Source organism: Arvicola amphibius, chromosome 1 (genome assembly GCF_903992535.2).
Source record: "Arvicola amphibius chromosome 1, mArvAmp1.2, whole genome shotgun sequence".
Taxonomy (NCBI): domain Eukaryota; kingdom Metazoa; phylum Chordata; class Mammalia; order Rodentia; family Cricetidae; genus Arvicola; species Arvicola amphibius.
The window spans coordinates 132,602,210-132,619,549 of NC_052047.1; the positions used below are offsets into that span (position 1 = coordinate 132,602,210).

The 17,340-nt window shown below is 41.5% G+C and overlaps 1 protein-coding gene across 6 annotated transcripts in view; it reads right to left on the reverse strand.

The window, feature by feature from the left end:
* Ate1 (arginyltransferase 1) overlaps window positions 1–17,340 on the reverse strand; it is a 132,075-nt gene that overhangs the window by 110,420 nt on the left and 4,315 nt on the right. For all 6 annotated transcript variants that reach the window (XM_038344614.1, XM_038344629.1, XM_038344622.1 and 3 more), the window contains exons 2-5: window positions 16,487–16,550; window positions 10,506–10,568; window positions 2,149–2,252; window positions 18–272 (exon numbers count right to left, since the gene is read on the reverse strand). In XM_038344614.1, the coding sequence (XP_038200542.1) occupies window positions 18–272; window positions 2,149–2,252; window positions 10,506–10,568; window positions 16,487–16,550 (486 nt within the window). The remainder of the gene's footprint in view (window positions 1–17; window positions 273–2,148; window positions 2,253–10,505; window positions 10,569–16,486; window positions 16,551–17,340) is intronic.

A 17,340-nucleotide genomic window follows, 5' to 3' on the forward strand; every position in this document is an offset into this window, starting at 1 on the left:
TACAAAATATACACTACCTGGCTTAGGACCAATATGAACTTTGATTGAATGTGATGGTTCACCAGAACCCAACTTTTCCTCTATAGCTTGTGGATGAATTAATTCCTTAGATCCTTCCTTCTTTAAACTATTTTCCTTCTTCTTCTCTTCACTCTCTATGCCTCCTTTGAGGTCACTGCTGAGTGTTTTAAGATCACACTTTATATCCAACTTGTTTATTAATGCAAAGTCACCAGCAACAGCATCCTCCATTGTAGAATCCATGGGCTCATCTACAAAGGAGAAAAAATGAAAGCCCATCATCAGATATAATATTTGACACATTTTAGATTAGTATAACTGTTAAGTAACTAACTGGGTTGCTGCAGTGTGTCTGCCAAATCCACTCTCGTGCCTTCCAAAGAAAGGGAGCTAGACCTAAGACAACCACTCTAGCAGAAGAACGTACCTCCAGGAATTGCGCCAGCTGTGGTCAAGCTCCCAATGCTGGATACCCAATTGGGCTACCTAATTTTGTCTTTAAGAAAATTGTGACCTAAAATTTCAACCCTTTTCCCTTGGCCTGGTGATTATGTCACCTCCTATGAAATCAGTTTTAGATACAAGTCAGAAGCACATAACAAGTTAAATAAAGAGCCAAATGTATAGGTCACATGAAAACATAGGTAATCATTAATTTAAATATGGACTGTAATTTCTAGACACCAAAAAATTTCAAAACATTTCTTAAAATAATGTACATATAATATTCTACCAGAGCTATACCAAAACTATTTCCAAGGCTCTAATCAGCACTTAACCTCTAAAACCATGCCTTCTAGCCTCTTTGTTGACCCCAGCTAAGCCAGTTCTACTCTAAGTTATCTATCTATTCAGGACAGTGCATGACGCCAAAGAATTTACCTGCTAAGCCAACCATTGTCTGTCTCTCCAGTGATAAAGATCATGACCATGAGACATTCAAAACCTACTTGTGGAATGAATGAATAAGCTAAGAATGAATGAATAACTAAGATTCCCAGGATTAGAAGCTTCTCTAGTGACATTTTGTTTGGTTTCTAACAAATAAAGCTTGAAGAGTGCAAACCTAAGCCATAAAAGCCAGGTAGTGAAGGCGTACACCTTTTTCTTTTTTTTTTAAAGATTTATTAATTAATTAATTTATTTATTTATTATGTATACAACATTCTGCCTCGATGTATGCCCGCACGCCAGAGGAGAGTGCCAGATCTCAGTACAGATGGTTGTGAGCCACCATGTGGTTGCTGGGAATTGAACTCAGGACCTCCGGAAGAGCAGCCAGTGCTCTTAACCTCTGAGCCATCTCTCCAGCCCCCGAAGGCGTACACCTTTAATCCCAGCACTCACTTTAATGCCAGACAGAGGCAGGCAGACCTCTGGGAATTCAAGGCCACCCTGGGCTACACCAGATTCAATCTGTCTAAAAGAGAAACAACTCACACAAAGGTGATCCCAGCACTTAGGATGCTACATCTTTAATCCCAGCACTAGGGAAGTGGAGACAGATATGATATGGCTGAGCAGAGAGAGAAATATAAGGCAGGAGGAGACAGGAGCTCAGTGCATTCTGAGGTTCTGTGGAAACAGGTGCAGTCTGAGAATTCAGTCTGAGGATTCATAGAGGCAGGATCGCCCTTCAGTCTGAGCATTGGTAGAGGTAAGAATTCTCTAGTGGTTGGCTGCTCTGCTCCTCTGATCCTTCAGTTTTCACCCGATAGTTGACTCTGAATTTTTATTATTATTAAGACCAATCAAAATTCATGCTACATCTGTCACAAGGACATCACTAGAAGCAAGTCAGATGTGTTGTCAAAGCATCTGAATAACAAATATTTCAGTTTAAAAAGTCACAACATCTTTCCAATGACCCTCAGCTGTCTTTCAAAAACAGGCTCTCCTAGTGTGTACTCCCACATTTGAAGACAGGCTCTCCTAGTGTGTACTCCCACATTTGAAGGTCCAGTGAGACAAATGGTAGTGTCACTAGTGTCATCAGCTTTATGATATTGGTATAGGGTTACGTTACACCAGTCTCCTTCCCCACCTGACCTGAGTTAGACATGTGAAAATGGGAGCCTTGGAGAGAAACATTACAGAAAATAGTTTCCAGACCAGATCTTTTCTTACCCTCACAACTGCCTTTCGAAATCTCCCCTTTAGCCAGAAACTTCAGCATTTTTTTCAAAACTTTCTTGTGAGATTTTGATGGTTGAAACTGTAAAGGGCGACACCTAGAAAAGCAAGCAAATATTTTAAAAGTGTTTAGTGAGGTCAGTTTAGGATAGTACATTGTAGACTGCAGCAAATTTCATGTCTGGGGTTTTTTGTAAGATGTGATTTAAAGCAGCCTCTAATCCTACTCCAAAACTCTAAAATTCACTCTAAGTACAGTTATAGTTAAGAGATTTTAAGAAAAGAAAGAAGACAAGGAAGAGGAGAAAAACACATAAACCAGAGGAAAAAGAGAAGGCAAGAAATATTGGAAGGTAGGGAACAGATTTATAAATAGTTAACTGACTGAGGTAACCAAAATTGAATCCTAACTCAACAATGAAAAACCCAGTAAGGTATTCGATTTCCTCTCTATCAGTGGTTCTCAACCTGTGGGTTGCCACCCCTTTGGGAGTCAAATGGCCCCTTCCCAAGGATCACCTAAGACCATCAGAAAACACAGACATTTATTATGATTCACAACAGTAGCAAAATTACACTTACGAAGTAGAAAGAAAAATAATTTTATGGTTGGGGTCAGCACAGCATGAGGAACCATACTAAAGTGCCACAGCGTTAGAAAGGCTGAGACCGCTGCTCTTTCTTATCCCTACCAATCCAGCTACTGTTGACATGTGCTACATCTCAAAGTCTAAGCGAAGCTGCATCTAAAATTAGGAAGACACCTGCGAAATCTGTTTACAAGACAGTCCCACGTCAGACCTCCTTCTCAACCCCATATAGCTGATTTCTCACACAATGCAGCTTTTAGAAAAGAGCAAAAGACGGTCTTCTGCATGTCACATATACTTATGATGTGGGACACCCCCTGTATGCTGTGAATATGTTTTATTATCATTGGTTAATAAAGAAGCTGCTTTAGCCTATGGCAGGAAAACCAAACTGAATACAGGGAGAAAGAAGGCAGAGTTGGCCGGGCGGTGGTGGTGCACGCCTTTAATCCCAGCACTCAGGATGGGGAGGCAGAGGCAGGCGAATCTCTGTGTGTTCAAGACCAGCCTGATCTACAAAAGCTAGTTCCAGGACAGGTTCCAAAGCTGAGAGAAACCCTGTCTCAAAAAACAACAACAAAAAAAAAAAAGAAGGCAGAGTTCACAAGCAGCTGCCAAAAGAGCAAGATGTGAGGTAACAAGTCACAAGCCTTGTGGTAAAATATAGACTAACAGAAATGGGTTAATTTAAGTTATAAGAGTTAATTAATAACAAGCTTAAGTAATAGGCCAAACAGTATGTAATTAATATTAAGCCTCTGAGTGATTATTTTTAAAGTGGCTGTGGCACCAAGCAGACTTAGAAACCTCCAGTTAAACACTTAAATCAGGGAGCAGAAAAAAGTCTACATACTGAATGCTGATAACTCCATCTAACCCCTGACCACCAGCATTGCATGTTTTTTCTCAAAAAAGTGATCAGAACTAAAAATATTTACTTCACAGAATCTCCAACACAATAGCCAAGCCAAAACAATTTACCTAAAAGCTACAGAAAAAAAAATGACCCATTCTTTGGATGCATAACATTTTTACTGGGACACTGAAAACTGGAGTCACCAGACTCTTAGTCTCTCCTACAAACATGGTGCCAAACAAACTGCAAAAAGAACAGACTATACAAGAAGAAAAGCTTGGAAATTTCTTCGGAAAAAAAAATCTCTTACTTTTCTAATTTTTTTTGTTTTGTTTTTCAAGACAGGGTTTCTCTGCAGTTTTGAAGTATGTCCTGAAACTAGCTCTTGTAGACCAGGCTGGCCTCGAACTTAGAGATCCATCTGCCTCTGCCTCCCAAGTGCTGGGATTAAAGGCATAGGCCACCACCCCAGCTCTAAAATTTTTACAACTACAGCAGCACCACTACCCCCTCCCAAAAAAAGACAAGGGAAAAAACTGTTTTCAGTAGTAAAGACTGATGGTAAAAATTTTTAAGTAGGAGAGTTTAAAAAAGGGGGGGAAGGGGGCAACCTCTCAAAAGATTCAATAAAAAAAAGATGAAAAACTGAATAGAAAAAAGGAGAGAATTTTTGGAATACATTGCAGTCTGCCGTGCCCTAGCACCTTTCTTGCTAAGTTCCAGAATATGGGAACTTCCTCTCTCCCGAGCACGGCTTCCTGCTCTCTATCTGCCCTTACATGGAGGACGTCCCTGGGCCTGGAGGACTGACCTTATTTAAAAGCTGTCTCTAAACCAGATGCCTGACTCATCTTTAGCTTGACCCTTGGCACAGATCTCTGCTAAGACGACATGCTAGGAGATCTGCAACAGGACCCTACTGTCACGTAATAAGTCTTGTGATAAGAGCATGCCACTTAATGCAAATCAGGACTTATCCCCAGACTCCCCAAATAAAATTGAGCTGATTCACTGAAGTCTGTCTCCTCTCTCTCTCTCTCTCTCTCTCTCTCTCTCTCTCTCTCTCTCTCTCTCTGTGTGTGTGTGTGTGTGTGTGTGTTGTGAGGCCCACAGTTGGAAGCCTGTTCTACCTTGATTGGAAGTCAGAATTTGAGCTTATTTTTGCTCTCTCAAAGTTATTGACAACAGGTGTGGCTACAAACAAGAGATTCTGACCTAGGGTGTGGTTAATTAGTATTTTGAGTGTAGAGGTGGATCCACCCGACCTGGACCAAAAGAATTTAAGTTTATTCCTTATATCATGCTAATGAAGTCTGTTGCCTCCCCCGCCTTTTGGAGTGAAGTGTACAAGCGTGTGAATCAGTTATTCACTGCACATCCCTCCTGATGTTGTTCTGTGTTTCTGTTTCTTATTTCTCTTATATCTCTGTTCCTTTTGCTTAATAATTCTAATGTTCACATTCCTACCCTGGAATGTTCAAATTTTGTCAAAGCTGGTTTTCGACTGTGTTGTGTGTGTGTGTGTGTGTGTGTGTGTGTGTTCTCTTATACATGAATGCTAGCTTTTATGCCTTTGATAGGCATGCTATAATCCATATAACTACAGAGGTTAAGTATCAAGAAACAGACTACAGAGGAAAGAAGAGGGTCCCCCCCCAGAAAAGAGAAATAGAATATATACTTATGGAGAGACAGTGGGGATACTGGAATAGGATTAAGTGGGGAAGAGGGTGGATAATAAGGTTAAGAGAGGGAATGTGGGGGGAACAACTAACATTAAGGGCCATTTGAGAGGTCATATGGAAAACTCCTCTCTAGAAGTTTCCTAAATATATTAATATACTTACATATATTTATGTATATTTATAGAGATAGATAGATAGATAGATAGAGATAGACAAGTAGATAGATGATAGATAGATAGATAGATAGATAGATAGATAGATAGATAGATAGATAGATAGACAAGTAGATAGATAGATGGACAAAAGAAATAAAAATAATGGAAGAGACAAAGTCTCAATCAGTCATCTATTGCCACCAAGTGAAACATCCAACGCCAGGGAGCAGGTTACATCCAGTTGAGTCACTGACCAAACAAGCTCCACAGAAGCCCCCAAATATCCCAGGCTATTGCCAAGGCTATTGGTTACTCTCCACAAACTAATGTTAAGGCCTCTTTGCTGAAGACAACACTTACTTATCTCACTGAACACAAAGAAGTCAAGCTGGTGCCTACCTAGAGCCTTCACACCTACTGACTAGTGTTCATGGTTCTGGAAAGTACTCTGCACGCTACCAGAGGAGAAAGGTAACTGTTGGGAGCAGTGGGACCCCAGATCCTAAATTTCTTGTAATTCCCTGATCTGAGTGCCTTCAGCTGTTCTGAGCACGAGACCTTCAGGAGTTCCTGATGGCAGGAGAGTGGTTTCTTGTAGGTTTGGCTGGGGCATGGCTATCTCTATATAATCTGCCCCTGAACACAATAAAGGGGGCATTCTTGGGGAATTCAAGGATGACCCGTGTCGCTGTCTCTCTGTGTGTGTCTGTGAATTTTAACCTCCTGCCCCCTGCCCGAAGCTCGAGAACTGGGTAATGGCTCATAGAGCGCAGACACGGAGGCGCAGTGCGCGGCGGGTAACCATCAACCCAACTACAAACCCTGTGACCTACAACAGTGACCTACCTGCAAGCTATGCCAGTGAAACTGTGGCACAAACACTGTAGGAGTAACCAACCACTCTCTGCTTGAATAGAAGACCCACTCCATGAGACGGAATGCCTGACACTGCTCATGTGGTCATGAATCTTAGACTGGATAGGTCATGGGCTAAAGGAAAATCAAAAAGGTTTGTTCTGCTAAAAGAACATATTAATAAACTGACTCCTAACAACATTCTGCTATCCCCATAAATCAGTGTCACAGTCAGCCATCACCAGAGAAGCTTCCTCTTGCAATAGATGATAACTAGCATAGAGACTCTCCCAGTGGTCATGTCAGAAGAGCGACCAGCAGGTGGCACTTGAGCTTCAGGAGTTCAGCCCACCAGGAAGCAAGGCTCTGTGAGTGAATCTCAGATAGGCAAGGCCCCATGGGCTTTGGTTTCAGAATGTCTCTTACTATTGCTGTGCCTTTAAATGTTTGCCACTGCCATTTTCCTCTAGTATCTGGCATGGTGTGAATGGGTGTGGGAGGATTCCCATTGCCTTTAATGTTGTGTGACTATCTCATGGAAATATCCCACTCTACTGGGCATTTTTACCTGTGGATCATTATGAAGATGATTTCATCTTAACTATTTAACTATTTAGTAATGAGTTTATACAATAATAGAATACAAAATAGAATTTTAACAATTAAGAATTTCTAACAAATATAGTAAGGGATTATGATAGAGATTAATTTAGTGGGAAAATTAATATAAGCAAAGGTAGGACACAGTGTTGTCCCCGCCCCTGAAAAAGCAGGGACTGGAGAGGATAGAAAACAGGAACAAGGAAATACCACAGGGCTAGGACTTCTGTGTTTCACTTGAGAAGCTGTATAGATTATGGGTTAGGTTAATGATTAAGGAAAAGAACTGAGTCTCAAGAATTAGGCGAACTCAAGTTCTTTTTGATGTTGGGAAATGTGTTCATGGGTTTCAGTGTGCATCACAGTTGAAACAAAGCTTTAAACAACTGACTTCATGTAACTAGAAAACAAAGAATTGATGGTTAGTTAATTGGGCAGAACTCTAAAATATAAAAAATGAAACAAGTAACCTGTTTTTCTGCCTGTGTGAACGGTTATGGCGGAAAGGTCCTGCCTGGTCTGTGAGAAGTCTAAAAGGAGTTTCTCAGAAAATGTATAAAGATATGATTAAGAAATATACTGGGAGCTGGGTGATGGTGGCACATGCCTTTAATCCCAGCACTCAGGGAGGCAGAGACAAGCCAATCTCTTCAAGTTCAAGGCCAGCCTCGTCTACAGAGTGAGTTTCAGGACAGCCAGAGATACACAGAGAAACCCTGTATCAAAAAGACAAACAAACAAAAAAAGAAAGAAAGAAATGTATTAGGGTAGGCTTGTTCCAGAAAAATGTTTTTGCTGTGACTATTAGTAACTGTGAAACTTTTAGTTATGGGAAAAAACCTCTTTGAAATGGACTTGTGGGGAATATAAAAACAGCGCATGAAAAACAAAACAAGAAAAGAAGCTTTCATCCCTCAGGAAAGCAGCCTGTGTGCTTTTCTCACCAACTCTGCATCTCACTTCCAGTCACTGTGAACTGCAGAAGGCCAGACTCTGTAAGAGCCACAACTGGACAATGTGCAGAGACTGAGAGATTTGGGTACACTTAGTCCTAAATAGAAAGTCTTTATTAAACCCTTCCCCTGAAGGCTCAGGAACTATGCCAAAAAGGAGGCAGAAAGAGTCTAAGAGCCAAAGGGGATGTATGATTCCAAGGAAACAGTGTCTTCTAAATACAACAGGGCTGATACACATATGAATTTACAGACTGTGGCAGCACCCGCCAGGCCTGCACAGGTTCAAGCCACACAAAGTCTGTGGGGGTATTGCTGTGACAGGCCTGACCATGTTGTTTTGGAACTGTGGTCAAGGAAAGTCACTGAGTGTTCAGTGCTTGGTGAGCTGTTCTGTAGAAACCTGGAAGGTAAGAATGTTGAGGGCAATGCAGAAGATGGAAGCCTGACTTGTGGTGTTCCAGAGGGAAGTTTAAAGACTCTGTCGGGCCATTTGTTATTTTGAATTAAGATTCTATGGTTCTTGCCAGTCAGAGTTATCACAAGCCTATAGTCCCAGCACTCAGGAGGCAGAGAGAGGCAGATCTCTGTGAGTTTGAGGACAGCCTGATCTACAGAGCAAGCTCTAGAACCAGGACTACACAAAGAAACCCTGTCTCAAAGAAAGAGGAGAGGGGAGAGAAAAAATTCTGTGGTTCTGGTTCGCTGAGGCTGAAGAATCAGCTGTGACTGACAAGACACCAGAACTGCTAAGGTAAAACCTTTGCTCTGCTGGGACACCCACTGCTGGTCAGCCAGTGCTGATATATTAGAGATGACTGGCAACAGCATCCCTGAGGTGCAATCTGAAGTGTCTCATGACAGTCAGTGCACAAGCTGTACTACAGAGGCAGCCAAGGTTGTACCTCACAGTGAGCCAAACTTGGTAGTGTAAAAGTCATCCAGGTGGTACTGGTTTTGAAGGCACAAAGAGGTCATGAAGAACAGCTGAGGCTTGGCACTGTGAAAGGCCAGAAGGGGTGAAGGAACAGCCTCAGAGGTAGATGAAGACCCAGGACTGAAGGGGTCATGCAGAAAAGTTGAGGCTTGGCACCATGAAAAGAGCTTAGCAGAAGCTATTAGAGAAAGTGCAGCCCGGTTGCAGCAGAAGACGCCAGCATTTTGGAGAAGCCAGTACCATGGGAAGACCACCAAGAATAGCAGCAGCAGTGGAGTAGAGCCAGCCGGAGCCTAGAAGACAGGTCATGTATACTGTAGAGGGCAGAGCCTGGGAAGTGACCCAAGCCCTTTAGAGGAGCCCAGACGGCTGTGAGTGAATCACAGATACTGCTCATTGAGTCATTTACACTCTTGGAGGCTGGTTTTGCTTTGTTCACATAGTGACTATGCACTGGTTTTTCCCTCTTCAAGAATGGACTTAATCTTTTTTTTTTTTTTTATTTTACTAGAGCCCACAGTTGAGAGACTAAACTTTAAAAAAAAGAGAGAGAAAGAGAGAGAGAGAGAGAGAGAGAGAGAAAGATCTTAGGTATTTACAAAAAATTGGATTTTAATGTATAATCTTGGGATGAATAAGAAAGGTTGTGGATTGGCAGTGATGTGTTTGTGTGTCATGTTGTCAAGGCGTCACTTGTGCTGGACAGTCTTATGTAAACTTGACACAAGCTAGAGTTGTCTGAATGGAGGGAGCCTCAATTGAGAAAATGCTTCCATTAGATCCAGCTGTAGGGCATTGCCCTAATTAGTGATTGATGGAGGAGGAGTCAACCTATTGTAGGTGGCACCATCTCTGGACTGGTGGTCCTGAGTTCTGTAAGAAAGCAGGCTGGGCAACCCATGGGGAACAAGGCAGTAAGCAGCACCCTCCATGGCCTCTGCATCAGCTCCTGCCTCTGGGTCCTATCACTGCTTCATTTCCTGTCCTGACTTCCTCCATTGACAGACTATGATCTGTGAGTATAAACCAAATAAACCCTGTTCTCCCCAGCTTGCTTTTGGTCATGGTGTTTCATTGTAGCAATAGAAACCCTTACTAAAACAGGGTCCCAGCACCCAGAAGGAAAAGTAGACTTGAACTCCCACCCCTAACCAAGAAGCAATGTGCAACTGATACCCACTTTCAAAGAAAAAATTAGTTTACTTTTTTCATTAAAAAACAAAACAAAGAAAAAGCTAGCCAGGCAGTGGTAGCACACACTGGGGAGGCAGAGACAGGAGGATCTCTGGGACCAGCCTAGTCTGAGAGTGAGTTCTGGAACAGGCTTTAAAGTTACAGAGGACCTTGTCTTGCGGGGGAGGGGGGGTAACTCTGCCAGACAGTGGTGGTGCACATCTTTAAACCCAGCACTTGGGAGGCAGAGGCAGGCAAATCCTGAGGCCAGCCTAGTCCAGGACAGCCGGGGCTACACAGAGAAATCCTGTCTTGAAAAAAAAAGTAATTTCCACTAGCTAACAAAGTATTTTTTCATATCATCTTTATACCAGGACTAACTAAACAATATAAGAATCCACTTATCAATATGTGGATTTCAAATCAGTACATAGAAAAGACAAATTATTTACTTTCCTTATAATGTCCAACTAAAGTAGAAACAGTATTTTAAAATCCTAAGATTCTACTTTAAATACACACAAATCTTTGTACTGTAGATCCTTACCTTATTGTGTACTGAGGACAGCATGTTTTATTCATGACAGGTTTATACAGATATTTCCCACTTCTAAAATTATAAAAACAGTTTGTTAATTTCTTATATACTTTTCACATGTACCAAAATAGATCAGAAAAACTCTAAGGGTAAAATCTAATCAATAGCATAAAAAAACAACTTTTCCTTTCCTAAACCTCAACAGATGCACCACATTCTCATCAGTACCTTCAACTCCTCCAGTGTCTCCATCTGCTACTATATCAGCCCAAGAGACAGTAATGAACCTGTGTGTGACGAGGCTGAAGCACTGGCTCAGTGGCTATGGGCATGCACCGCTTTTCCTGAGGACCTGAGTTCAGTTCCCAGCACTCAAAGCCCCATTCCTTCAGCTCCAGAGGTCCCAATACTCATGTACATGGCACCAGACAGGCACATACACATACACACAATTTTAAAAACAATAAAATTCTTTTTAAAATGAAAAGTAATGTCCATGATGTTGTCACACACACACACACACACACACACACACACACAAACATACACACACATACGAGCTTAAAGTACCACTTAACAAGTCTCATTTATAGGCACTATAGATTTGTTGGTAGAACCACGAATTCATTTCTCAGGTCAGGAACCTGAGAGTCCATTTAGACTATTGTTACCTTATTGTATAGTGTAGTGTGAAGCGGGCGCCAATCTGTAGTGAGGAGAAGCGGCGGGGCTGTGTCCCGCCACCCGGCAGCCGGCTAGCTTTACACCCGAAATAATTACACGGAAACTGTATTCTTTTAAACACTGCCTGGCCCATAGTTTCAGCCTCTTATTGGCTAATTCTCACATCTTCCTTTAACCCATATTTAGTAATCTGTGTAGCACCACGAGGTGTGGCTTACCAGGAGAGATCTTAACCTGCGTCCATCTCGGAGAGCAGCAGCATGGAGACTCACTATGGTGACTGCCTGAAGCGTCTCCCCAACTCTACTTCCTTGTTCCCACAATTCTGTTCTGTCTACTCCACCTATCTAATTTTCTATCCTATTAAAGGGCCAAGGCAGTTTTCTTTATTAATTAACCAATGAAAGAAACATAGACAGATAACTCTCCTCCATCATTTCCCCTTTTTCTGTTTAAACAAAAAAGAAAGGCTTCAACTTTAACATAGCAAAATTACATATAACAAAACAGTTATCAAGCAAGTATTACAGTTACAATATTTAAATCTATTTTATCTTTTATCATAACTAAGGAAATCTATAACTATCTATTTATTCTTCAACTCCATCAAAGACTCCAGAAGGATATAATATTACCTAAGTAAACAAGTCATTTGCAACTTTCAAACTCTAGAAATGACAGAGACAACTCGCTGCCTAGACAGTCACCCAAAGTTCCTCTGTACCGTTGGGGCATCCATCTTCAGCCTTCAGGCCCATAGTGTCCAGCAGACTTTTTCATGAAGCAGGAAATTCCAAAGACAGTTCAGTCACTTTCTGCTGTGTCCTGCAGAACGTCTCGCAGACTCTTTCACGAATCAGGAACCCCGAAAGACCATCTCACCTTTAGGCAAGTTCAGCAGTCCTCTCTCTGCGGGTTCTTTGTGTCCAGTTTATGGAACAGTCCAGCCAAGAGCAGTTTCTTGCCCAAATGGCTAACAAACTCCATAAGTAGCCTCTTCGATGCCCATCTTCCTCTTGAAGTAGATTGGTGCTGCCAGGAGCAGACGTGTCTCATTGTCATGAAAAACCCTAAGTTATTAAAACATTAAATGCCATATTCTGCAGTCTTTGAAAGATATGAAGAATGTCTATCTAACTGAAATATATCTCTACATATCTAGAAAATCTAATAACATGACTACAAGCTTAACTATTATCAATGATTATCCATTAACAACCTATATTTCCTAATTATACATTACAGTTTTTAAAATGAACTATAATCACAATAGCTTAATCAAGATCAGAAATACATATACATATAACAAAATTGACCTTAAAATCTATACCAATGCAAATTCATATCTATATCATCTCCCCCTTTAAATGTAAAAGAACATTTATAAGCAATATTTGGGAAAATGGGCGCAGTTATTTCTCTCCAAACTGCTTCCTGCTGAATGGGGGCGCTGTTATTTAGGTCTTTTATGGTATAACCTGTGTGCTAGGCTCCTCTCAGTTGGCAGTTGAGTGAAGTAATTTTTTGAAGATGTTCACAGCAACCTTTCAGGAGGGCGTGGTCTATCATACCATATTGGGATAGAAGCAATCCACAGAGTCTCGTCCTCTGTGAAAACAAAAGAAGAAACTCTTTTCCAAAGCATCATGTTCTTAGATCCAAATCCTGAAGTCATACCGTTAAGATGTCCATTCTGGTCTAGACTGGCAGCCCATATAATGAAATGTCTCTCTGTACTTAGCTCCTTTACAGTCAAAAAAATCAAAGAAAACACAACAAAATACATAATCCAGACTCTCTGTGAATTTTCCATCTTTACATGGCTTATTTTTACTCTATCACTTTACTTCTTTTAATCTATAACTATCTGTACTCTGTCTCTTTAAAGACTTTAACCTTTTTTTTAAGGCATTAACTTTATTCTCTATATTTTCTTTTTCTCTCTTTTAAGCCTACGTGAGCCATTTAAAGGCCTTCTATGTCTGAATCTTTTCTATTGTGAATCTGTAATTTTTTACTATCCAGGAGCATTTCTTAAAAGGTTAACCACTTCTTAAAATAATACGGTACTGCCTGTTTATAGCCAAGTCTAAACCTTAACTGCGCTGTTATCATGGTAATTACGATAGTTCCTGCCTGAGGTCAGCACAATTCAGCATGGCGGAGCAGAGCCAAAGCCGCTCCTGCCTCAGTCATTTGGTGCCCCTGAGCCGCACACAGTTCCAGGCACACAGCAGTCGACATTGGAGCCGCACTCAGCAGTTTAATTCTGAGACTGAGCGTGCAGCACAGAAAAACTCTTTTCATCCAAGTTACAGCCAAATCTGACACGCAGAGCACCACGCAGTCTAAAAACACCTCTCTCTCTATGGCGGCAGGAATCCACCATGCTCTCCCGCTCGCCTAAGCCTGATTCCGCCATCTGCCCAGGTGCAGGCAGGGAGCAGGGAGCCATTGGCACGGTCTCAGTGCACGTCCTAGCAAATAGCAAAAAGCTGTGTTAAACTCTCTCTCTCCTTTATTTAAAGCCCTCTCAGGTTTTTAAGTGGATTTAGTCACCACGTTGGAGAGCCAATCTGTAGAAGGAAGCGGCAGCGGCGGGGCTGCGTCCCGCCACCCAGCCGCAGGCTAGCTTTACACCCGAAATAATTACACAGAAACTGTATTCTTTTAAAACACTGCCTGGCCCATACTTTCAGCCTCTTATTGGCTAATTCTCACATCTTCCTTTAACCCATATTTAGTAATCTGGGTAGCACCACGAGGTGTGGCTTACCAGGAGAGATCTTAACCTGTGTCCATCTCGGAGAGGAGAAGCATGGAGACTCACTATGGTGACTGCCTGAAGCGTCTCCCCAACTCTACTTCCTTGTTCCCACAATTCTGTTCTGTCTACTCCACCTACCTAATTTTCTGTTCTCTTAAAGGGCCAAGGCAGTTTTCTTTATTAATTAACCAATGAAAGAAACATAGACAGATAACTCTCCTCCATCAGTATAGTGAGGACATCATGTCTCAAACTCACCTCCACAACCTATCAGAAAGATTTCTACTTGTTAAATATATCTTACATCTGTCCTCTCCTTCCTGCCTCCAGGAGTGTCCTCTCAAAAACCTCTCTGACTTATAAATGAACCTTTCTAAAACAAATTTCCTCACATTGCTCTCATATAAAAGCCCTGAATGGCTCCTTCTTACCTTAACAGGGATCCTTATGACATCATCTAAAATCCTACATCTGACTTCCATCTACAGTTTAAGACTCATATTAAATTTAATGGGTGTCAACATTTTAATTTAATTTCCGCTTTAGAAAATATGGCATTTAGTACTTAATGCTTCATATTGCTTACATTTACATAAGAAACTTTCCTAAAAGTTACTTAGAAATAGTTATCCAGTCACCTTTAACCCCAGTACTCAGGAAGCAGACCCAGGTCTACATAAAGAGTTGCAGACCAGTCAGGGGTACACAGTAAAGACTATCTATCTCAAAAAAAAAAAAAAAAAAAAAAAAAAAACTACCAAGAAAATACAATGTATGAACAATTACAGAATCAATTAATCAGCTGCGTGTGTGTATATGTGTGTGAATGTGTGTCTGTGTGCATGTGTGTGTCAATCTTGGGTCAGTGAGATAGCTCCGTGGATGAAGGCATTTGCTGCCTAGACTGAAGACCTGCTCTGCTCCCCAGAACCCACACAGAAGGAAAGAACAACCTCCCACAGGCTGTCCTCTGACCTCCATAGACATTGCAGCACACAGAAGCCAATATCCAAACACAAGTAAACGTTAAAAAAAATGAATTTTTTAAAAGGCAATCTAGGAAAGATGACTCAGTAATAAAAGGCCTAGCTGTGTGAGCATAAGGTTGGAGTACAGATCCCCAAAACCAGGCAGCTATCTATAATGATGGCTTGCAGGAAGCACAGACAGGGAATCCCTGGAACAAGGCTGGCTAGCCCAACAAGTCAAAATGGTACTAACTCTGGAGTTAAAGAGAGACCCTGCTATAATATATAAGGTGATGAGCAATCAAGGGGAACATCTCAACTCAGCCTCTACACACAGATACACCCATACAACATACAGAAACAGAAAGAAGTGACTCTAGAAAACAATCAAAACTCAGGAAGAAGCCAGCAAAACAGGTCATCAGGTAAAGGCGCTTGCTGCCAACCACGCACAAGCTCACGAGCTCGTGCATATTCTCTCTCTCTCTCTCTCTCTCACACACACACACACTCACACACACACACACACACACACACACACGCACAAAGTAATAAGATCTTTTGAAAACAATTTTTTTTAAAGATTTATTTATTTATTATGTATACAACATTCTGCCTCTATGTTTGCCTGCACGCTAGAAGAGGGTGCCAGATCTCATTACAGATGGTTGTGAGCCACCATGTGGTTGCTGGGAATTGAACTCAGGACCTCGGGAAGAACAGCCAGTGCTCTTAACCACTGAGCCATCTCTCCAGCCCCCGAAAACAATTTTTTAAATGAATACCAAGTACCATCAAAAAATTATATTAATTTTTGGTTTTGGTTTTGTTTCTTTGAAACAGGGTCTCACCATGTAGCCCTGGCTGGCCTAGAGCTCACTACATAGACCAGGCTAGTCACAAACTTAGAGATCTCCACATTCCTTTGCTTCCTAGTGCTGGAATTACAGGCATGACATACCACACTCAGCAGAAAAATTAGTATTAATTTTGTAAGATAATAAAGGTATGGTAGATAAGTTAAAAGGAAAACCATTTCTCCTTACCTTAGCTTTACCAATATGCTTTCTACAATAATTAGCATGTAATCTGCTGTCAAATATTTTGCAGAGGATAGACAGCATAGAGAATTAGTGAAAGACTAGAATAATTCCAGTAACTGTCAAAAGTTACTAATAAGCACACAAGGTTGCTTATAATGTATTTGGCTTTATGCATCATTTTTACCTTTCCAAATAAATTTCTGAAAACAAAGTACACAAAAAATATAATAAACATTTTCTTAAACTTTCTTACAATCTCAGGTATTCTGAAGGTGATTTCATTGTGCAGTTATAAGACGCAACTGAGCCGGGCGGTGGTGGCGCACGCCTTTAATCCCAGCACTCAGGAGGCAGAGGCAGGCGGATCTCTGTGAGTTCGAGACCAGCCTGGTCTACAAGAGTTAGTTCCAGGACAGGCTCCAAAGCCACAGAGAAACCCTGTCTCGAAAAACCAAAAAAAAAAAAAAAAAAAAAAAAAACAGACGCAACTGAACAACAGCAGAAAGAATCTGTGTTAAAGAGCTTTACCTTCTCCATCCTCGGTCTATGAGATCCTGATAATCCTGTACTGTCAAAGAGTGTGCCCACATGCCTGAAAAAGTAAGTACCGCGTTAATTCCAGAACTCTGCATTGTCCTATTGCCTTCTTTCTAAAATTCTAAGTGCTCAAAAAAAAAAAAAAAAAGGTAAATTAGGCCAGGTGTGTGCTAATGCACACCTTTAATTCCAATACTCCAGAGGCAGATGGATCTCTGTGGATCTCTGTGCATTCCAAGCCAGCCAGGCCCTATGTAAAAAATTAATAAAAATAAAAATGGCAAAGCTCCCAAGGTCCTGATGAGGAGCAGAAGGAGGGAGAACATGAGAAAGAAAGTCAGGACCGTGAGGGGTGCGTTCACCCATGGAGACGGTGGGACAGAACTAACGGGAGATCACCAACTCCAGTTGGAATTGGACTGATGAAACATGCGACCAAACCGGACTCCCTGAATGTGGCCGACAGTGGAGGCTGACCGAGAAGCCAGGGACAATGGCTCTGGGCTTTGATTCTGCATGGACGGGCTTTGTGGGAGCCTTCTCAGCTTGGTTGATCACCTTCCTGGACCTGGGGGGAGTTGGGAGGACCTTGGACTTAACATAGAGTAGGGAACCCTGATGGCTCTTTGGCCTGGAGAGGGAGGGGGGGTATGGATGGAGGGGAGGGGAGGGAGGGAGAGGAGGAGAGAAGGAGATGGAAATTTTTAAATAAAAAAAAATAAACCATGAGAAAAAAAAACAAAAAAAATGGCAAATTTAGACTAAAATTCTAAACCATTCATATTGGAGTAATAAAGTTTATACGTACTTCATCCTGAACATAATGCAGACAACACAAATGAAAA